This window comes from Leptopilina boulardi, unplaced genomic scaffold (genome assembly GCF_019393585.1).
Source record: "Leptopilina boulardi isolate dan_hultmark-lab unplaced genomic scaffold, ZJU_Lbou_2.1 LbouV2_330, whole genome shotgun sequence".
In the NCBI taxonomy this organism is placed as follows: Eukaryota; Metazoa; Arthropoda; class Insecta; order Hymenoptera; family Figitidae; genus Leptopilina; species Leptopilina boulardi.
In genome coordinates this window covers 691279-715476 of record NW_026137897.1, presented here as the reverse complement: position 1 = coordinate 715476, position 24198 = coordinate 691279, and the positions used below count along the sequence as shown (strand labels likewise).

The following is a 24198-nucleotide window of genomic DNA, read 5'->3' as shown; positions in this document are numbered from 1 at the left end:
AATAATAAGTTCTTAATATATAGAGATGAATGTATATATTTAAATGATATAAACTTTAACAAGAATTATATATATCTGGTATTATATATATACATTCAAGAATTAACTGCAATTTCGACATCTGTTCAAAATGGGAAACAATGAAATTGTCAATAAGCCACAAAGTTGTGCAGCAAGAAAATGTGGATAATATTTATGATGTCGAATAAATGCAGCAATTAATGAATGTAAAATAATGTAAAAAAAGAAAATTTTCATATAATGAATGAAACATCCAGTTTTCTTGATTTTTTGAATATTTTTCAAATTCTCTGGTAATCGTCGTAAAATTATCAATTGTTTTTTTCTATTTTTACAATCATGATTTATTTCTGATGTATTAGTATCAATTATATTTTCATTTAATGAATTACATAATCCTGGACACTTTATAGGCTGACCTAATCGATTTCTTTTGCCCTGAAGTTTTTTCATGTTAATTGGCGTCTTTCTAAAATTAAAAAATTTTTAGCTATAGAAACAGAAGATTTGAATCTATTCGAATAAATTATTCAACTAATGTAATTGTGATAAAATAGTGGTTATAAAGTTGTCATCGAGGAAGTCATTGCATGTTAAGTGTATTTTATGACAGAGTGAAAACAATAAAACATCGGAAAGAGAGAGAGAGAGAAAAAAAAGGAGCTATATGACAGAAAATTTTACACGTCTCATAATCTTGTCTACTTACAATAGTTGCAGACAAAAGAGAGGGTTATTTTGTTATTTGTGGCACGTGCGTTTACAACGCGTTTCAAAAGCCGAAGGTGTTGAGACGACTGCGTGTAACGAGGTTCAAGGGTGACTCGCTCGTATAACGATGTTTGAAAAGCCTGCGGGCGTTCCTTTCAATCATATATAGGCACGAGTATAGACTAGACACAGTGGAGGCGTTTTTCATCTAGCCACTAGAAAGCATTATAATATTATATAGAGAAAATAAATGCCTATATTACATACTTTCAAACTCACGTCAATAAACCTCATAATTCTCTCCTTATAACCACAATAAAACATTTCCCTATTTACCTTCAATTTATTCAAAACATTAACCAAAAATTTTTTTGACATTTGTTAAATGACTGTCAATTATTTTTTTTTTTAAAGAGAAAGGGGAGAATTTTAAAAGACGAGCGATCAGTGTTTGGAGCGTGAAATTCTTTAGATTTTGAATTGAAATCGAGATGTTAATCAAAGCAACATATCATTTTATGTTTGATTTTTTTTTTTTGACAGACGAATGTTTCCGACCTGTCGTGTGTCCTTCAGTGGATTAAGGTCCGACGGGCATTACGCCGTTTTGATGGATATCGTACCAGTGGACAATAAAAGGTACCGATACGCCTATCACAGAAGTTCTTGGTTGGTGGCCGGAAAAGCAGATCCACCAGCTCCTGCGAGGCTTTACGTTCATCCAGATTCACCGTTCAAAGGTGAACAACTTCGTAAGCAAGTTGTCTCATTCGAAAAAGTCAAACTAACCAACAATGAAATGGATAAACACTGTCAGGTAAGAATTCTAATAATTTATAATAATTAATTATTAAAAAAATATATTTTTATATAAATATTCCTAAAACATTTGGATTTTTTTTTTGGGGGGGGGGAGAGAAAAAACTGTGTCAAGGTAATGAACGATTACAATTTCAATCAAACCGGATTACATTTAGGATTATCTTTCCATCGTTTCACGTGACGTTTGTACATCAATCATACTTTTAGACGCAAATCGATTCGCCTTATTACGCTCGGGGGCAAACTTAATATACCCCAGTGAGTGCATTTTTTTTTAAAGCTACTCTTATAAGTTTGCGTGTACTCACTTAAAAATTTGCTTAATTTTCATTTATCACTTTTCACGACTTTATGTGTGCTTTTTACAATTTTTTTATTACGCTATTTACATTCTTTCGGTTTCTGCGCTATACAGCGAGCAGACTTTATGGTTTTTCGAATAACCGTAAAAATCTATGTCTTGATTTCATATCTATATATATAAAAAAAATAAATAAAGTAACACCCGCAATTAAATAAGAATATTAACAAAAATTTAATTTCTCATAAATAACTTTTTATGACATTAAATAAAAATTTCAAAATTATATTTTAAAAATTATTTCTAAATAAATTTTGTTATATACGAAAATGTCATCGACCTAATATGAATCTATTTAATTCAGCATCTGAGGGGAAAAAAATTCAATATTCCCCATATATATATATATTTTATTTCCTGATTGAAATTACTATTATGACTCTCAAGTCTCGCAAAACAAGCCCTCAACGATTTCGTGGCGACAGTTTTATGACAAAAATCTTGTTTCAATATAATTGCAACGAAACGCGTTTTTAGATTATCTTGCATCCATTTTAAAGAATGCCAATGTGTGGATTTATGAAAATTTCAAATCTGTATGCAAAGTGAGAGCGATCAAATAATCAGGTGCAAAATCAGGATATAACATATATATATATATATATATAAATATGCGTGTGTAAATTGAAAGGCAACAAAAAGTCGTTTCTTATGTCTGTAATTTACAAGCAGATGTTTTATAATTTATTGACAACTGCATCAATAATAATATATAAGACAAATCCAATTTTACAAAATGGATAAAAAGAAAATCATATTCTTAAATAGTTCTCGTCTTGCATATGTGTCTTATAAAGATATGAAATCATAGTTTCCTGAATCGATATTTGCTTTAGGTATATTTAAGAGATTTCATCTAATGAAAATTTTTTATATTATATATGTGTGTTATATTTTATGCGCGTATTTAGAAAATTATACATATATATAAGTGCGAGAATATTGTAGAATCATAAAACAAATTTTTATGATTGTTAGTGATAATATTAATTTCGCGATAAAATCATTATTGGAATTTTATTTTTAAAATTATCACTAGACGGCGCCACTATTTATTTCTCAAACTACTTTACCGACACTATATAGATTAGAAACTCGTATCAAAAATTTACCGTTTTCAATGAAACTCGAATTAGAATTTGATTTTTCTGTTTTGTTATAGAATAAAATAAAATAATAAAAAATAGAATAGAATACCAAATTAATATATCGCACACAAATATGCTGATAAATAAATAATTTCTTCTACTGATATAATTAACATTTGTCATTCTCGACAGATGGACATACATTTAAGTTATGTCTGATGATTTTTCACTTTTTAAACTACTTTACCGACACTACATATAGATTAAAAACTCGTATCAAAAATTTAATACTCGCAATCTTTTCAATGAAACTCAAATTCAAATATACATGAAGTATACGAAGAGGCTAAATCAAAATTTTCCCCAAAAAATTCATCTGCAAAAGTATACAAAAAAAGAGAGTCATTTTAAATAAAAAATATAAATTTCGCAGTGTTTTTTCTTGGATATTTTGCCTTTATTTTTTTCATCTCCAATTTAAGAACTTCCTGTGAGCAAAAGATATGGTCATATAAACCGAGATCGTGAAGCGTGAACGGTGCCTAACTAAATCATCATTTGAATCTCCCACGTTGCTCTCTCTCTCTCTCTCACTCACTCTTGTCGAGGATCTCTCGCGTCACATCGGACCCGGGACACAATCCGGCCAGTTTAACGGATTCGCTCACTCGCTGCAAAATTTATGAGCGCAAACGTCGCAATACACGCGTTTCTCGTCTCTCTCTCTCAATCTTTTTTTTTTGTTGTATGTATAGCGGAACAGAATTTTCGAGTTTACGACTCGCCAACAGAATATCCCTCTCCTTTGAACCTATATAATAGTAAAAGAGCAACCAAGTTAACCGTCGGGCGCACGCTGAGTAGCAAGCATGGAGGTCGTGCTTAGCAATAATGTTATATATATATATTCTTGCGGGGAGGTTTTGTCGTAGGTGGCATTAGGAAGGTATAAATGCTATTCCATGATGCCTATAAGCTAATAAATTGAGTAAATGTTTGCCCGTTGCTTTTGTCATGATGATCACACTGCGGTATATAACCCACGCGCACCTCACTTCTCTTCGCATATAAGTACCTTAAACCATTGAATCTCAAGTCACCTGAAACTTTTCGAGTATGTTCTTTATCTTTATGCGCCTTCTCTTCATACCATGTGTTTCTCTTTCTTTGTATATATATATTATACATTCTTTGTGTCTGTCACTTTACGAATGTTATGTGAAAATGTGCTCAACATTTTTGCAGTCAGGTCTTATACGAACAAGTTTTAAGATATCATAAATGTTTCAATGTGTTTCCATTATATATTTTCTTTTATAGATTTTTATCTATATAGAAATTTTTATTATTAATTTTTCAAACCCTTTTTGAGTTCAGTTTCAAATTAGGATTTCCAGTGAATTTCTCATCGTATATGATGACTATGTCAATTTAGATGTATGCAGATGTATTCTTGCATATGCATATGAAATACTTATGCATATAGAGAGAAAAAGAGATTCAGGCAGATGATAAGGTGTATAGATAGAGAAATACATTTATAACAAAAATGTTGAATGTATAAAGTGAGAGAGAGAGAGAGAACTAGAAGTAAGCAGACACACCGGTAAAAGCAGTCAGGCAACGGAACGCCAGTCAAGTCAACTCAACGACTCAAGTGGTAGGGAACATTCCTTTGCTACAGCCACTATTTCATCGTTTCATATGACGCGATATTATAAGACCCCCACCTGCGAGCCAGCTACTACACGGTGGTCCAAAAACAACCGTCCACCTGCTTAATACTAAAGGAAACGATTCTCTACCTTAGGATTATATCCTTTTTCACTTTTCTCGCGCAAGAGAGTCTTGTTTCTCTCCTGATATGATTCTTCTTTTTTTCAGCTTCGTAATACAAACAAAATCTGCTATTCATATAATACTAATTTCGTATTTTTCTCAATGTCCGCTAATTCAGATTTAAAAAACAATATTACCTTCTCAATTTGACTAAAACCATAATTTTTGAGTCACCATTTTAATGACTCTTGAATTTGCTCATAGTAAAGGTGTGAATACCCAACAAATGTATATTTATATTTTATCAAGCGAAAATGTACATGCAAGACCCCATATGCATTCAATATACCCTTCTAAGTGTCGTGTTACGCTCAGTGACTTAATGAAATTAGGTGTATGGAAAAGCGAAACTGTTCTCACGATCCTACTCGATTCTGACAGAAAGAAACTGCTCAACACATTCAAATTCCATTTCAATAGATATATTTTTACCTACTTTACAATTTTTAAATATAAAACACAATTTCTTAAACTCCTCCAAAGAGTCGTCGCTTTATTAGTTTTACTGTGTGTTTTTTTTTCTTGGAAAACAATTTCTCACTGACAAACTACCACTTGAAAGCAAAACCATTTTTCTTAAGAGGCAAACATGAGAGGCGACCTTGCACGCAAGTGCCATAAGTTTCGGAATATCCAAGTCGCGCAACATATAACCGCCTTCGGGATATAGGAAGTAATAATCGCTACCGACGAAAGGGAGAAGCTAAAACTTTATGTAGATAAGTATATTTACAAGTTAACATTCGCGCGCGTTACGCGCCTTTTTAACTGACTGCATGAAATCATGATATTTTAACTATATATATATTATACCTGGCGCAAGGTATATGGTCATAGTGTTTAATGGTAGACATTCTTTTTTATTTCGATATATCTCACGACTAATTTGTTCTAGATAAGAATTTTTCATATTTGAAATGAAAAACATACGATAAATAGGACTGAAAAAGTATTTCACTACTTCATGATATAAGTAGTGAATTATGAATTACACGAAAAATAAAATTCTAATTTTTTAATCCGGAGTTACCGCAATTTTTCATTCTTTTTAGATACTCCCTTCCCTCTAAAGTAGGAAACGTAGCCCCTTATAGAGAATACAGTGCAACCTCGATTAATGAGACACACTCGAACCGTGTCTCAATAAACGAGGTTTCACTGTATTTATTTAATTACTTATACTTATACGAAAATTAAAATTTCATTCAAATTAAAATCATTTCAAATCTATATTATATATATATATATATTTCAAATATGGTAAATAACATTTTGGATCGCGTGGCAAGGCCGTACGGTCGATTTTAAATGACCCTGGTAACGTGTGTCCTCGTCAAGAAACACTCTCTATATATATATGAAACACACGTCGAGTGTATATTCGCCAGCTCGAATATATACCCCGCGCGCTCGTTTTAACACTTCTTTTAATATACTGACATTGCCTTTCAACATTCACAGTCTTAAGGCGAGTGATAAGTGTCCAGCGTCCTCAGTTATCCTGTCGTGGCACATCTTTTTCCGACTCGATATTAGAAAATTATGCAGATAACATGTCCCTTCAAGGCGTAAAGTTACTACCGATAGACAGTATCTGCGCTCATAAAAAAGGCAAATAAAAAAAAAGAATAACGAAAGAAAAATAAAAGAAACATGTGTATATTTAAAACACGACATTCGTCGAGTATATATATATATATATACAACCTCCTTTGTATCTTCAATATATATATGTGATGGAATAATTGTCAATTTGACTTGAAAAATATTCGCTAATTTATATAAAAGAATTTTACAAAACGCAATTGCATTTCTAAAATATGTTTATATTTGTTAAATATACCATACTTATATAGCAAATTGGAAATATTTTTCTATACAATATATAGAGAGAGAGAGAAAAAGAAAAAAAAACTCACACGTGTAATTTTGAAAACTTGATCGATAAAAGAAGCATATACGATTGTGAACAATGTATGTAAGAGATTTTTACACGATTGAACGTAAAAAAAAGTTGTTTAATTAACGACTCGACGTCACGTATAATTGCACACATTGTGAATGATTACTTGCAATAAATTTGAATAATACATTCGATGACAAAAAAAAAAAAATTCAAGACTATGTATAAAATAACTATTGGCATGTTCATTTATATTGATATATGTGAGGAAATAGACAATTTGATTAATCATCTTTATATTAAAAAGAATTTTCTATACACCTGATCCGTTTATAGTCAAAAATTAAATAAATTTTTATTTTATTTGTACTCAACATAGTTGATAAAATAAAAAATCAATCTTTGAAAATTAACAGAAGACCTCGGTGCGCATTGCTTTGGTTTTTTTTCCATAAAACTCAAAACTACACGGAAAATTTTTTTGGGTGAATGAATGTTCCAATGAGACGAAAATACACGAAGTGTAGCTTCAATTAGGAAAAACAATACACTATACCTTATTACTAACTAAACCGCCATATGTGACGCTCCACGAGAGAAGGGATCTCCGAAATAATATATTAGGCTTAGTTTTCATGTACGGTGCACGGAAAACAGCCTAAATGTTATTTCGGGGATAGGTCCCTTCTCTCGTGGAGCGTCACATATTACGACTCCAACTATCGCGGAATTAGGATTTTTTTTTATTTAAATAAAAAAAAAAAATTTTATACTTCAAATAAAATTGTTTCAAAGAGAAATCCACGGTTTTTATTATTGGAAAAGGAAACCACTTTATTTATCTGATTCAAAATAATGGATGAATTTATATTTGCCACTTGACTTAGTGAAATGTATGCGTTTAAGATTTTAAAGAGGAAACTAGATCTAATATCAGTGAGTTTGAATTTAAAATCTCAACATATATATACATACACACACGGAAACTATGTTATTACCATTGCATAGGTATATAGGGTGCATTAAGAGTCGAGTATGTCGTAAGAAGTAAAAAAAGCATCATAAATCGCGAGCGTAATGCTGCTATCAACGTGTATTACATGGATGGCGCGTTGTTTGATAAATCGCCACATGCAAATTGCATGTGTCCAGCGAATGTGTATATATATATGTGTGTGTGGGGAGCGCAAGAACTCGACTGATTTGTACCCACCTTGATAGTTACTTAGGCATTATGCTCGCATACAGTTGATGTAGGTAGTCACTCTGCGTGTACAATACATTATAACGTATACGTATATATATATACATAAACACATGATTATACCCATGATAATGATTTCATGACAATTATATCATATAAATGATTGTGGATGAAAGGAACCCGATAAGCTACAAGCAGATAATTACCAATTGTTTCTGGTTGTCTCAATGACTCATCCCCTCGCCCTATATCGATATAATAGTATCTCGATGATTTCTCTTTTATCATTCATGAATTACGAGATCTTTTCTATTCTGCAATATCAAATAAATGCTGCATTGTTTTTTTCTAGATTGTTATCTCTAAAAACAAATATTGTAATCTAACACCACATATTTATAACTATTATGATTAGATCTATACTAATTCGTTGTTACAAACTCTAAATTTTGGATTTGTAGTCATAAATTCTAACCCAGATATACAAATAATAATTGCTTTGACACAAATTTTAACCTAAAAACTATTTTTTCTTTTCGAGAAATATAACGAAATACGAAAAATTTAATTCTTAAATATATGTCTGATTATACAGATGAAAATGATCGATAATGACACTTTACGCAAATGATGTAAAAACTTCTGATATTGATGGGTGCACGAGAGTTAAACATCTCGTTTATAAATCGACCAAATCGAGCGTATATATTGCGGACACAATATGCGACGGCAACTCAAAAATCTTACAAGTAAACTGTAATTAGAACACGCTACCGTATAATCATGTAAATTGATATACGTATATATATGTAAAATCACCTCACTGCAGATTTATATATATCACATACGTCCTAATGCTATTCCAAAGAAGCGATTAAATCAATTTTTATCGCCAAAACGTGCCTCTTAGGAATTATTATTTCAGCTTCATTTACGTCACTAAGAATTAAAGCGCACAAAATAATACAAATTGATTACAACCCAAAAGAGAACCATCGAAATTTTTTCCGATTCTAATCATAATCTCATAAAAGCTTTTTATAAATTCAAACAATGGATTGATTTTAAGATATATACTAAAAGAATGAAATGAAAATGGAAATGTAAATATTGACAAGTCATCAGTGAGAAATGTGTTAACATATATCGTTTGGAAGTAAGTTATCCAATTGGAGATGCGTGACAGGTTTATCAGATGCCGGGTGCACGTTTAGGTATATATATATATACACCCAAAGCCCAACCGTTTCGTGTTTCGGCAAACGGGACACAGAAGTAAAAGCACAGGGGTTTTGCGAGAAGGGAACACATATCGAAGAGACTATATTGCCGGCCACCTGCACCCGTTAAGTTTCTTCCAGTCGCGGTTTAAGAGCAGCCGCCTTCATATTTCATATTAGCGATAATAAGTGACCCCAACACTTTCATATATACCAATTTACTTTTTTTCCCATTATAAATACAATATATATAAAACATTCATTCGCTCTTCATTTTAATCCACTTATATTTTTACGAATCAATAAACACCTGTATACATATTTCTTCAAGGAATAAAAATTATTGACCCTTTAATGTATACCTACTGCCTATACTCAACAATAAAATAGCTGAAAATTTTATCATTACAGATTATATTAAATTCGATGCATCGATATCAACCGAGGATACATTTGGTACGATGTCGAAATAACAGTAACCATCAGATCACCGATTTACAGAAAGAAGAACACAAGACTTTCATTTTCCCAGAAGCAATTTTCACAGCGGTAACTGCTTACCAGAATCAGTTGGTACGTATATATTTATTAAAATTTTATTAAAAAAAAAAGTAATACCCAATTTAATTTATTTCCAAGAGCCAATTATTTATACATTGATTCAAGATTTATCGCCAAAGTAATTAGCAATACCTACACATTTGAATAATTAAGAAAAAAAAAGAGATCTCTAATAAATTGCTCGAATTTATTAAAACCCAGAGGTGATTATAATGATGAATGAATTTCTTTTTTCAGATCACGAAGTTAAAGATCGACAGTAACCCGTTCGCTAAGGGGTTTCGAGATTCCTCCCGTCTCACAGATTACGACAGGTTTGTTCAAAAATTTATACTAATTAATATTTCATAAATATGCATATTAATTTACAAGATATCAATTAAATTTTTTTGCGACGAAATATGAAACTACTTTTTTTTTTTCAACTAATATCTAAAAGTGTTTTTGGAAACAAAAAAAAAAGGAACGCATTATTCTTGAATTTTGATTAGCCGAGAAGTTTTGAGAGGCTTGAGACTATCTAAGAAGATGGTAAAAGGTAGATCCTCCCCAAATCAACACCTGTCCATGTTAATCCACGACAAGAGATCTAGCTGAGTCATCTCTCTACTCTCACGACCACAAACTCTCTCTCTCTCTCTCTCTGCTAACAAATACGTCATATTGACGTTCCTTTTCGAGATGAATTATCACCTTTCTCTCATTGCTTTATTTACACAAAATTGAGGAGCCTTCAAATATTCCATTTTCAGGTGTTCCTCAAATATTTTTAGATGTTGCAATTTCTACCATATGAAAGAATAATATTTATCAAAGTTATTTAAGAAATGAAATTATAAAGGCCCTATACTGTGTTGCAAATGTAAAATTTGAATTCGCAGATTTAGAAGAAAGAATAATATTCCTTAAAATAATATTGCCTCCTAAAAAATTTATCCTTAATAGAATCATTTGAACGATCTATTTTTAACTCCATAATCTAAAACTTTCTCAAATCTATTCCCAAGACATTCTTTTATATATTTTCCTTTTTTTTCATTTTTAAAAGAGAAATCAATCATTGGAAGTGAAGACCTAGCTCAACATTACCATTAAGTCAGCGAATATAGTTTGCTGATAACATTTCTCTGGAGCATGCGTCGCTGCTGTGGCTTGACCGCGGCAACAACGGCGGCGACCGAGTTAATGAGAGAGCGGCTTTTACCAGGGCAATACAGCGCATGCGCAACGCCCACTTCACGCCGGCGCTGATAGATAGATGCCCCTCCGGCCGCCGCCAGCCCTCTTCTTTCACCCTCTTCTCGAGGAGAGGATCGTTTCCCCCACAAAAAAAAAAAATTTTTTTCTCTCTCTTCCCTCTCACTCATATATATATATACCTACATAACTGATATACTCAGCACTAATGCTCTCTTTCTTACTCTTTTGGCTTTTTCTCTTCACACATATACATTCATACATACGTATATATATAGCTTTTTGTTCGCCGCACGTCCTCATCCACGTAATGCCAAAGAGACCCAATCCGTTCGCTTTTGCTCCGCAGGGCAAGGAGGGCAGGGCATTCATCTATATTAGCTTCGAGAGCGGGCGGCCTGTCATTACCGCTGCCGCTTCGGCTCACTTTCCCCCCACCCTTAAAAACACTCTCCACTTGCTCACCCCTTCCCTCTTCTCCTTTTTCTCCGCCGCTAATAAATGTCTTCTCCTGCTTTCATGAGAGAAAAAGAATGATTTTCCTCCCTGCTCTTTTTTACTTGCGCTTTTATATAAAAATAAATTATTAGGTACATTAACCCCACATTGGATCTGTAAGACCTCAATTTAAGTATATTCAAATTACATTTTCCAATCAGAATTAGAAGAAATTTTTAGTAACAGTCTGACATTTAACGAATCATACTACTGTCGAGAATATTATTAAGAAGGGAAAGAAAGTTCCTAAACGGCAAAATTTCTGATTTTTTTTTTCTCTCCCAACGTTTTAACCAAACTTTGGTCTTTGAACTTTCCTTATCCCCTTACATTCGGGTCTTTATTTTTTCTCACGACCATTACTTTCTTATTTTATCTTTAACCCCCCCTCCTTTTCGTCAAGCTTCATACCTCTTGGTTTCCGCTTATTATTTAAAAATAACTCTCTTATTCGCTACTTTATGCTTTTCTTAATATTTTTAACTTTGGTTTGTTTAAAATTCTTCTCTTTCTTTTCATTACTCTACACCATCAATCTCTAAATATACTCAAAAAAGTTTTCTAAAAAAAAAAAAAAAAAAAAAAATTGTCTCTAGAAAGAATTGAACCCTGGGCGTAGAGTTCGTTGAACGTGTATACATTACCTCTAAACCGCATTGAATCATTTGACAAAATTTTCTTTAATTTAGTTTTTATAAACACAGAAAATTAAAAGGCATTAAAATAAGCTGCAACGCTTATTATTTTAATCCAATTTCGCTTATTTTAATTCATTTTGGTATTAAAATAAGCAAAATTGAATTAAAATAATAAGCGTTGCAGCTTATTTTAATGCCTTTTAATTTTCTGTGATAATAACTAATGCCATAGTAACTAATGCCACAGTAACTAATGCCATAGTAACTAACTGCTACCGCAGTAACTAATTCCACAGTAACTAATGCTACAGTAACTAATGCTATAGTATCTAACTATTACCACAGTAACTAATGCCATAGTAACTAACTGTTACTACAGTAACTAATTCCACAGTAACTAATGCCACCGTAGTGAATGCCATTGTATCTAACTGTTACCACAGTAACTAATGCCATAGTAACTAACTGTTACCACATAGTAACTAATTCCACAGTAACTATAATGCTACAGTAACTAATACGACAGTAACTAATGCCATAGTAAGTAACTGTTGCCATATTAACTAACTGTTACCATAGTAACTAATGCTACAGTAACTAATGCCACAGTAACTAATGGCATAGTAAGTAACTGTTGCCATATTAACTAACTGTTACCATAGTAACTAATGCCACAGTAACTAATGCCATATAGTAAATAATGTCACAGTAACGAATGACACAATAACGAATGAAATAGTAACTAATGCCACAGTAACTAATGTCATCACAGAAAATTAAAAGGTATTAAAATAAGCGTTGCAGCTTATTTTAATACCTTATAATTTTCTGTGAAACTTTTGAATTTGTCACAAATTTTGGTTAAAATTTTAGTTCTAGGGACCAAAACTTTGTGACGTAAATTCGATTTTATAATATCCTGAGTCTCAATTGGGGAAAATTTTGTCAGAAGATCCAATGGTTTAGTGGTAAAGTACACGTTCTACGAACTCTAAGCCCAGGGTTCAATTCTTTACAAAGTCAATTTTTCTATTTTTTTTTTTTTAAAGTTTTTTGAGTATATTCTTAGGGATTGATAGTACATAGTAGTGAAAAGAAAGAGAAGAATTTTAAACAAACCAAAGTTAAAAATATTAAGGAAAGTATAAACTGTAAACATAACCTACAATTCGTTTACTTCTAAGGCCTCTTTCTTCAGAGCGCGTCACAATTATAAAATACTTTTCTAAAATTTGAAACTAACTTTCTTTCCGTGTAGTTGAAAAATATCTAGCTAATTTTTCACATTAACGTATTGAGTGTTGATCAAAACAATTCGAGTTCCTTATCCGTTTTCTTTACCTCGCGCGGTCATTTGTGAGCGTTAACCCATTAGCGTCGCGAGCATCATCGAAGAGGGCAGAATAAGAAAGCTAATGACTGCCGTTTAAAACGCAAAAACAAAGGCCAGGCAAAAGGAGAATAAAAATAAGAAAAAGAAGATGAAGAAAAAGAAGCTTTTAAAGGAGGGACAGCGCTAGATGTGAGAAAGGGTTGCGAGTAGTAGTGCAAGTAAGAACAAAATGAGGAGGAGCTGAAAAGAGGAAAGAAGAATCGGAGGCTTTAATATTGCCTGCACAACCTACGCATCGGCTTTTTGAGAGTGAGAAAGATAGAGAGAAAGAAAGACAGAGACGAGAAGGCGTCAAGAGTCATTACCGGATCATTACCGACCATACCTACCGTGCGACGGCGATGATGATGGGCCGACCCATGAGCAACAGGCCCTAACACGCGCGTATTCATCTTTACCAATACTTTTGCATCGTTCTGATAATTTCCACCTTCGTACATACACTGCGCATCGATACCTTCACACCCTTTGCAAGTATCGACACACACACACACACAGTTTTGGTTAGTAACGCATGTGCAGCGCGGTTGGCGGCAGCCGGGTAAATTACAGGCTCGGACCGTATTTTGTTGTTTTGTTGTTTTTCAACGCGCCGAAAGGAAATGAGCGAGCAAACGCGTCACGCCACCCCGAACCTGCTAATTTCTATTCATATTTTATGGCTATTAATTTCTTCGCTGTTACACTCTTTCTCTCTCGATGTTATACCATCATCTCACTTCCTTCTCTTTCTTCTTGCCTCTTCTTCTTCTTCTTCTTGCGCTATATGCGCATTCTCTTTTTTAACCGTAGTTTTTTCTTATCTCTTCAGTGCACATATACCTAAGGAGGAATTTCCCAAAAATATTCTATGTTTATAAATTAAAAACATAACCTAAAAATTAAACTTGAAATTATACAATTTTCTACTATACACGCGAGAGTCAATTTTCTGATACAAAAAAAAATCCACTTCCTTTGCATAATGAAAAAGCCCTTGAGGCTTTGAAAATTACCTCTAAAAGGTCAATTTTCCGGCAATTCATTCTGATGAACTGTCTTCGTGCTTCCAATTTTTCCATTGCATGCGTGGAAAAGACCAGAGCGATCGTCGGCAAATCCATTCGATGGACTACCTTCGCTCATCAGCGGGTGTAACCTATTATTATCTACCACTTACCTAACGCCCTATGTCAGCCTCGGAGCTATATATATTTATATATACAAAAAGTGGGGGCATCAGCAATAACAACCCCTCTCTCTCTCTCTCTCTCTCTCTCTCTCTCTCTCTCTCTTGTCGATGGAATTCCAACATATATAATATACAATATATTTTATTGTAACACCCATTTCTTTTGGACAATATTGTCCAAGGTCGAAAAGCCGCTGGCGACTAAAAGTCTAAAAACGAAGGTCTTTGCGAGAAACGGACCTCGCATCGTCCTCGGAAGTGGACTAAATGCCTTTCGTGATGTGCCGAAGACCGGTAAAGAGGATCGCGTGAGAAACCTTAGGCCTCGAACGTCCCGTGATCCCTCAGGCAAGCCTTGCAAACCTGTGTGTCGAACTACTCTCTTGGTTCCATAGCTTATCTATATAGAAAACTCCTTAGAATTAGTCCCGGTGATTTTGTCATTATTTCACGTTTCCCTTACACACTATATAGTTTGTTCCATTAGCCGGATATTATATTTTCAATTTTATATCCGGTTCGATATACATTAAGTTAATGGATGAGCGGTAACTTCCAAAGATGATTTTTCTTTTCAAATCATTCTCCCTTTAATTTTATAGGATGAATTAAAAAGCCTCTTAAATCTGTATAGTACGACAAATATAATTGATTCTCAGTGAAGGTACAAATTATCAATTTTTCGCAAATGATTATTTTTTCAAGCCTTGAGCACAAGGCATCTGTTTTTAAAGAAAAAAATACAAGCCAAATCGATCTAAATATTTATCGCAAAGTAACAACAGAAGCAGAGATATATAACGAATAATAGTAATAGGAAGAAGATTCTAGATGAAAAATAGCTATAATTAGCATTTTATTATCTGTACATAAGGAAGCAGTTGAAAAATAGTAAAGTTAAAAGCAAGGTCGACTGGAAATTATCAAAGGCCTTTTCCCATATTCCTTTACGAAGTGCTTTCACTGCGTATATATATATATATATTGCGCTCTTCCGTCGTTTTTCTCTCTTTTTACTTCTCTGAAATGAATATAATACCGCATCACTTCCGTTTTACGTATATCCCATCGACATTCAAGTACACTCACGGGTAAATTTACACAGAGTGTAATTTAATTTTGAAATTTTTTTTCACGTCCAAATAAAGTAATTTCGTTCCAAGATATTATATATACTGTTTGCATCCAGTGATGGTTTCATTCCAAAAAAGAAGAAAAAATACAGTTACATTAAAGACACGGCTATAATTGCATACCTAGAGTCCAAAATATGCACCTGATGCTGCAAACTTTTTTCTTTTTTTAACATGCTCAAAAATATAAAAAGTTTGAAACATATATTTTAAGGGATTCGGGGAATATTAATTCCTCTGGCAATTCATAAAGCAAAATATATTATTTTTCGGATCTCTCTAATCTAAATTATAACAATGCCTATATAATGACAAGCGTAATCTAAATTAACAAAAGGAGAGTGGACAACAATACTTCAAATTTTCTAAAAAATTTAAACAAAAAATCTAAATATAACTAAGTAAATTTTTCCATGACAACTGTTATCACAGCAATTGTTATCATGACAACCGTCACCACAAAAACCGTTACCATAACAACTATTTCCATAACAATTGTTACCACAAAAACCGTTATTATAGGAACTGTTTCCGTTACAACCGTTACAATAGCAATTGTTACTAATGACAACCGTTACCATAGCAACTGTTTCCATGAGAACCGTTATCATAATTGTTACCATAGCAACTGTTTCCATGACAACCATTACCATAATTGTTACCATAGCAACAGTTACCATGAAAACTGTTACCACAAAAACCGTTATTATAGGAACTGTTTCCGTGACAACCGTTACAATAGCAATTGATACCATGACAACCGTCACCATAGCAACTGTTATCATAATTGTTATAACAATTATGATAACGGTTGTCATAGCAACTGTTTCCATGACAACCGTTACCATAACAATTGTTATCATAGCAACTGTTACCATGACAACCGTTACGGTATATTTGAAATAAAACGTCTTTCACTGCACATAAGCGTGCTGATTAATAATTAATATTTTCTTCTACTAATATAATTAACATTTGTCATTCTCGACAGATGGACATACATTTAAGTTATATATGTCTTTGGTGATTTTTCACGAGCTAAAAATTTGGATAAATAAAAATTATATAAAAGTTTAGGACAAATTATAGTTAAGTCAATATAGATGAAGTCTTTCAGTGTGCGGTATTAAAATTTTGAATATATCTATGAAAGATAAGAATCAACTGCGTTTTACTTGATATTGAACGATTTCAAAATTTTAATACTTGTTACATTTTTAAGATCCGCGAAGCCTTAATTTTCAACTTAAATAGAAACAACTAAATAATGTCATTATTGTTGAAATATGCGTCAATTGCAGTGCGGATTAAGGGTGCGATATTTTACGAACAAGGAGAAAGAGAGAGGAGAAGAGATTGTGAACGCGCAAATGTGTGGTCCGGCACGTCCAAAAAGCGACGGCGATTAGCCCTGGACCTCTAATCCCCCTTTTTTCTCCTATACAGCCCCTGGTCTCTTTTGGCATGATATATATGCGTGTGTTGTTATATATATATATATATATATACATATACAGGAACCCCAACGTGTGTTACACACTGATGAACTACGCCAAGTGGCTATATCGAGTTACGCGTTAGTAACCGAGACCTGCGAACTGCACACCGGATCCATTGTTCAACTCACTCTTTTTTTTTGCATTCTCCACTTAACTTAATCTCAACTGTTTCCTGGCACTCAAAAAGGTGTCACAAGAAATCAGAAAAAAAAGATATTTTTGTTTTATTATTTGAAAATCGCATTAAAAGAGCTTTAGGATAATAATATTGAAGAGAAAGTTTAGTGACATATCTCTCTCTGTTGCTCAGGAGCATCAGAGACTTTATAGAACCATTAATTATAATATCATGGACTTTATGCGATGACTTAATTACCCGTTTATTAGCGTCTCTTGATGATCAACTGCCAGTGTTTCAACACACAATCGATTGCAATTAACCCTAATTAAGCATAATCATTGCATATGTAAGGACATCAATTATGTTTTCCGTCATGACATGTAATATTCTCAATACTTAATTACTCATCTTATATTTCCTTTAATTTAACTATAAACATTAATTTTAGAGAGATTTAGATGTAGAGAATAAATATATAAATGAAATATTAAATTGTATTTTGCCTTTTTTTTTGCAGAGATCCAATGGAGTTGATGGAGCAACAACTAGTGAGATGTGGAGTTCCTTCGGTAAGACTATATGAACATCTAGCGATATCATCACCGGCAGCTGCGGCACACAGTATACAACAACAACAACAGCAGCAACAACAACAACACGACGGCTCACAACATCCGTTACCACCTTGGTTACCGCCATCAGCCACCCTTCTTTATAGTGGGGTCACACAAAATCACAGTAGAGGTGGAACGCCAACGGCTTACCCGGCCAGTCCAACCTTCCCCTACCCCGTGGCTCTGCCGTGGCCCTGGCAACCCCCGGTAGCGATGATCTCCCGACGATCGTCTCCCTCGTCGGCGACAGCTAGCCCCGGGGTCAGGTATGCTCCCTATCCGCGACCCGCCTCCACACCACCGCCTTTACGCGCACGCCCGTCCACCCCCAATTAGCGATCCACCACCGGCTACCACACCCCCCAACGAATACTCCTATCTGCTACTGTCTAGAGAGAGAGAGAGAGAGAGTGAACCCGCAAGCGTTTTTCAAAAACTTTTTTTTTTCCCCCGGTGCTCATATTCTTTGCAAGAGACAACATTTCATCTCTCTTTTTGCATAGTTTCATTTTTATGTCAAAATTTTCACAATTCAGAGAAAAAGCATAATATTTTCTATATCCAGTGTACGAGAGAGAAAGGAGAGCGAGAGACACGATAAACATTTTTTCAGATTCTCTAAATTCGAATTAGTTACTTGCGCCGATTAGTTCATTAAATGAATTAATATTTTTAATCATTCAGTCAAAATACTCTCTAAATATTTGAATTAAGTACAAATTTTAACTAAACTAAAAAAATTTACTGTGGCAGCAAATAAATTTGCTGTTATATCAAATTACGTTAGCTAATACAGGGACAGCGAACAAATTTGCTGTAAAGTCAAAAAAGTTTGGTAAATTTTAAAAAATTAAGACTGATATTGTTTATCATAGCAAACTTTTTCGTTGTCATAGCAAAAAATTTACTGTGGCAGCAAATAAATTTGCTGTCATATCAAATTACGTTAGCTAATACAGGAACAGCAAACAAATTTGCTGTGGGGTCAAAAAATTTTGGTAAATTTTTAAAAATTAAGACTGATATTTTATATCATAGCAAACTTTTTCGTTGTCATAGCAAAAAATTTAGCTGTAGTTACTAATTTTGATAGATCTGGTAGCAAACATCAGTTAGCATCTATAAGCAATGCCTTTTTTTCCGTGTAATTTGAAAACTTTTTTGTTTTTACTCGGAAAAAAAGAAATACAAATGCTAACTGATGTTTGCTATCGGGTCTATCAAAATTAGTATAATCACAGCTAAATTTTTTGCTGTGACAACGAAAAAGTTTGCTGTGATAAACAATATCAGTCTTAATTTTTAAAAATTTACCAAATTTTTTTAACCCCACAGCAAATTTGTTCATTGTCTCTATATTAGCTAGTTCGATGTGACAGCAAATATGTAGTTTGCTGCCACAGCAAAGTTTTTCTATGCGTGTAGTTAAATTTTACTAATTCAAAAGCAAAACATGAATTACTAATTCAAATTAGTTTAATTTTTTTATTGTTAGAGATACCCAGAAATTTCGGACAGTTGCTTTTACTTTGTAAGTATATATAGTATTCTTAGTTAAGTGACTAATTCAAATTTAGAGAATTTAAATATAATTTTTCCTAAAATTTTGTTTAATAAAAAAAGATCTGTCATTTAATAAGAGGTCATTCATAAACTACGTTACCTATTTTAGGACGGGGGTCAAAAAGTCTAAAAATTATTTTAACGCAATGTTAAAGAGGGGGGAGGTAAAAAAAAATGAAAAATTGTTTAAGTAATTTATGGATGGCCCCTTATTATCTAATAATTTTGTGTTTATGAAAAAACTCAGAATAAAATGTACATATAATCTATAGGTATTAGCATATATAGCATCCATCGAAGGTCAGTTATTAATTTCGAATTTGTAATTAAAATTATGTTAATCAAATTTTTTATGCCCTCTCACATATATTATATATATACTATAAACAGTTGTGTATTCAAGAAAACAAACCGTCTTCCTTCTAACAATATGCAGAATTCCAATATATTCTTATCGCTCTGTGATAATATCGCTTAATTACTTTCACAAAAGTTATAATTTATAAGTTTTTCAAATTTGCTCAAACACTCTTTATCATCACGAATCTCTTCGACATGATTTAAGAATCATTGATATATATATATATAGTAAGTTCCGTACCGTTTTTTCCCCCTTTTTCAAAAATGTTACCTTTAAACGAAATAGCAACCAGTACTGTATAATAATATATATATATTTATAAATTATTATAACGATTTTGTTGAGTCAGCCTTCGCGGAGCCAAAGAAAAAACACACTCGTCCGTTTTTTTTGCGGACCTCTTAGATTTTTAAGTATTTATATCACGTACAAGTTTGTACAAAATTTTAGAACAACTTTTAAAACAATTCTTTTAAAAAATCGTATATTGTATACTAGAAGTCTATTTATTATTATTATTATTATTATTATTATTATATTTCAGTTATAATCACTTTATTACTGTTTAGATAAGTGATTTATTAATTTATGTACAGAGCAAAGATTTTGTTGATCATAAGCAAGATTTCATTTTATTACATATTGAAACAAATTTTTTTTAAATCTAAAATACTCTTTAGAATATGTTAAAACTTTTTTTCTTGTTTTTACTTTAGTCTAACTTGTAAAAAAAAAAAATGGTTACAATCTTGATTCTGATAAACAAAAATACCACTCTCTAGTTTTTAATTTAGAACATTGTAAATAATAATTAATGAATTAGTATGTGTGCAAGTGCACAAGTTGTTGTAAATTCCGTTTTTAATGTTGGAAAAAAAAGAGTCGAGAGTATGTACACACACACACGTCTCTGTAATATGCGGAATGTATGCGCATGTGTAAGTATTGCAAAATAGCAAGTAGAAATTTCAAAAGTGTAAAAGCAAGAGACACAAAGAAGAAGAAAAAGAAGAAGAAGAAGAAGTAAAATGTACTATAATCCATAAAAGTATTACCGAGGTCTCTTTGCAAGATGGTGATATTTGTATATAAAAAAAAAAAGATGTCGTACGTATATAGCTTACCATAAACTGAATGTAGAACGAAGAAAAAAAAATTAAAATGAATTTTCATTAAAGTGCAAAGTTTAATTACACAAATATAACCTAGTTGTTTTATTTACTAATATTGTATCCTAAACAATAATCCTCTATATTTATGAAACCACAATTTGAATCACATTCACAATTAGCAGTAAATAGTGATTTATGACTATTTCGGTTAATTATCCGAACAGTATGAATAATTGCTGTGCATTTATCTAATTATTAACGATTGCACTTCTAATTATTCAACGCTATTTATTGCAGTTATGTTTCTAACTCAATTATGCCTTTCTTTATAGTGTTCTCTTTCCCATAGGTATATATATTTTAATTTACAATATAGATTAAACTATAGTAAAAAATTTTTACGACTTGTTTTTTTTACGAATATATTTAAATATTAATAAAAGTTATTTTCAAAATTTAGATTCATTAAATTAATTCATGTTCGAATGCAAATAACTCGTTAAAAGTAGATACGCCTAAATGGAGCACTATTGGTTATTCAAGGCCATGAAGCGTCAGCCAATCGTCGCTTCATGATCTTCAAAAGTAGCCAATCAGAGTGCTATGCATTTAGGACAACCTCGAAGATTACGAAAGTAAAGGCGGTTATTGCATCCGAGTGTAAAAAATCTTTCGATTCTACAATAAATTATACTACTCACTAGGATTTTTATAAATATTTGATAAAAAAATAAGAATTAAAACAAAACAAAACTGTTAAAATTTTTACACATATATATAAGTTAAAAGTGAAAAATATAACACGACAACACGCTGCGAGTATATCGCAGTAATTCACTCATGCGTGAGTATGTTTTATATTTTAAGGACGATATTAAAAAGCCAGTAATTTACACAACAATACAACTTCTAACAGTATAACCAAAACTAATCAACAAAAATGATTCATTAAATTTTTTTTTATTTGAGAAAAGTCATATATATTTATATATAGATTTACTAAATCACCGGCAATTTCATCATTCAGATAAAAAGAAGCTTTGAAGGAAAAAAAACAGGAAAACCACACAACAACCTTGTTACACTTTAGATTGGAGAATGAAATCTATTATCTGTCACATATATTATATTGTCAGGATGTTGTGGCACAGATAAACACGGCAGGGGTTGATGCTTCAATATTAAATCGTTCTCAGATATATACTATATAAACTGTGCAAAAGAAAAATGAGCAAAAAATTAAAAGAGCATTATAAAAATCAGATCTTTTTATACTAAAGAAATAATTTTACTATACTGATTTCAAAAATTGTTTCAATTTAAAGAAATCTTGCAATGATCAGCGAAAAAAAAAAGAGTAAGAATTTTTTAAGTCCCCCCTATACTCGCGTTCAGAGAATATCTCTCATGGACTTTTATCCCGTCACCCCAAACCCCTTCTACTCCGCCACCCAAGCTTCATCGCACCTTCAACTGCCGTGTAATTCTGTTATACCTATCTGAAATTAAATAAATTCATTTCACGCCCTGTCAGCGCGCAATTATTTTTAGATGCGGCCATTTTAAAGTCCGCTTCGTACCATGACTAACACACACACCTCGACCCCTCTGGCCTGAACTCGGGAGCACGTTCGCATATATACAAAACAAAACACAAACGCAATGCAAAAAAAAACTCAAATTCAGCGCTAAACGAAATTAAACGATTATAATTCACCGTATCAGAAAAATTAGACAACTAAAGTGATTTTTGCAAACAAAATCAGATGAATGATATAGAAGCAACAGTTAAAATCAGGTTTACTTTTAAAAGTAAAGTTAAATTTTCAAGATCAGTATTCTGAACAAACATTTTTATCAATTTTACACTACAGTGGAACCTCGATTATCCGAACTAATCTAGGCAAGGCCGGGTTCGGATAATCGAAAATTCGGATAATAGAGATTTTAATTTTTTTTATAATTAAAGTAAAAAATGTACAGTTGAACTATATATTTAACTTAATACATATGTTTTTAAATATACATAAGTATATACATATATGTAAATATATATTAATTAATAATATATTAAAAACTCAGAAAATTCGGAAATTTTTAAGATTTTTTTTGGCATAAATTTGGTTATTTTGCTTTGAATGATAAAATAAATAGAGAAAATAAAATTTAAAATTCGGGAGACCAAAAAATAGTTCGGATAATAGAAGTTCGGATAAAATGTTTTTCGATTCGGATAATAGAGGGTTCGAATAATAGAGGTTCGGATAATCGAGGTTTCACTGTATATTCAAATTTCCTTATAGGAAAAACAGAGTGTTATTTTAACACAGAATTTGATGTTAAAATACGCAACAATAATTCTAATAGTTGAGTGTTAAATCTTATGGGTTTGGACTAAATTACCCGTAACGTAAAAAGAATGTACTAAAACAGTACCGATTTTAGGTATCAAAATAGAAACAGAGTGCAACAAAAATAACACCGCAGCTTTTTTCTGTGTACAACAGAATTTCACATTAACTCCAATTCCATAATACCCAACATAAGAAATAAATGAAATTGAATAATTGGAATCGGGGTTTATCCAATTCTCCATATCAAATTAATCCAATTTCAATAAAACCTAATTGTATTAGCTATTTCGATATTTCCAATTGGAGGACACTAAGTATTCTATATAGAAGAGGGAAATTGACTATATATATATGTGGGACACAAGATATATAATGTGCATTAATGTGAGGTGTGGGACGAAAAAGGAAGAGAGAAACTTGAATAGGGAGGCGGGGTGGTAGTGCATCTTCTGAGAGAGCCTCGTAAAATGGAAATCAATTACATCTACACTTAACCACTTAAACTGGTTTCGCTACGGTCCTAAAGCGCGCACATCTCAACAGCGGCGCGGAGAGTGAAAATCGAGGATTCCAAACCCGAGCCAAGTTCACTAAAATCGAGCGCGAGAAGGGTAGCTCGAAAAGGATCCGCATCATCCAATGCAGGATCTAGAGAAAGAGAGAGAGAGAGAAAGACTTTGGCACGTAGCAGCCGGTGAGCACCGCTGGAGGCTCCTCTCTCTGTTCTGTGGCGAGCCGCAGATCATTCGTATCAACATAATTACAAGCTCGGAAGCCGCCTCTCTGTTTCTCTCACCTTGCTCCACCCATCACA

At 32.5% G+C, this 24198-nt stretch overlaps 1 protein-coding gene and 2 long non-coding RNA genes across 3 annotated transcripts in view; 1 reads left to right on the top strand and 2 right to left on the bottom strand.

Moving 5' to 3' along the window:
- Positions 1-21122, top strand: part of LOC127285231 (T-box transcription factor TBX20-like) — a 35937-nt gene extending 14815 nt beyond the window's left edge. The window contains exons 3-6 of the mRNA XM_051311130.1: positions 1276-1549; positions 9581-9742; positions 9968-10044; positions 17898-21122. Coding sequence (XP_051167087.1) covers positions 1276-1549; positions 9581-9742; positions 9968-10044; positions 17898-18330 — 946 coding nt within the window. The 3' untranslated portion in view covers positions 18331-21122. The remainder of the gene's footprint in view (positions 1-1275; positions 1550-9580; positions 9743-9967; positions 10045-17897) is intronic.
- The window catches only part of LOC127285242 (uncharacterized), a 109772-nt gene that overhangs the window by 44764 nt on the left and 40810 nt on the right, over positions 1-24198 (bottom strand). The gene's annotated exons all lie outside the window — the stretch shown is intronic.
- On the bottom strand, positions 21-1238 carry LOC127285241 (uncharacterized). The gene is made up of 3 exons (XR_007843575.1): positions 1012-1238; positions 731-947; positions 21-490 (listed from the first exon to the last, which is right to left on the bottom strand). It is a non-coding gene; the product is annotated as an uncharacterized LOC127285241 (long non-coding RNA).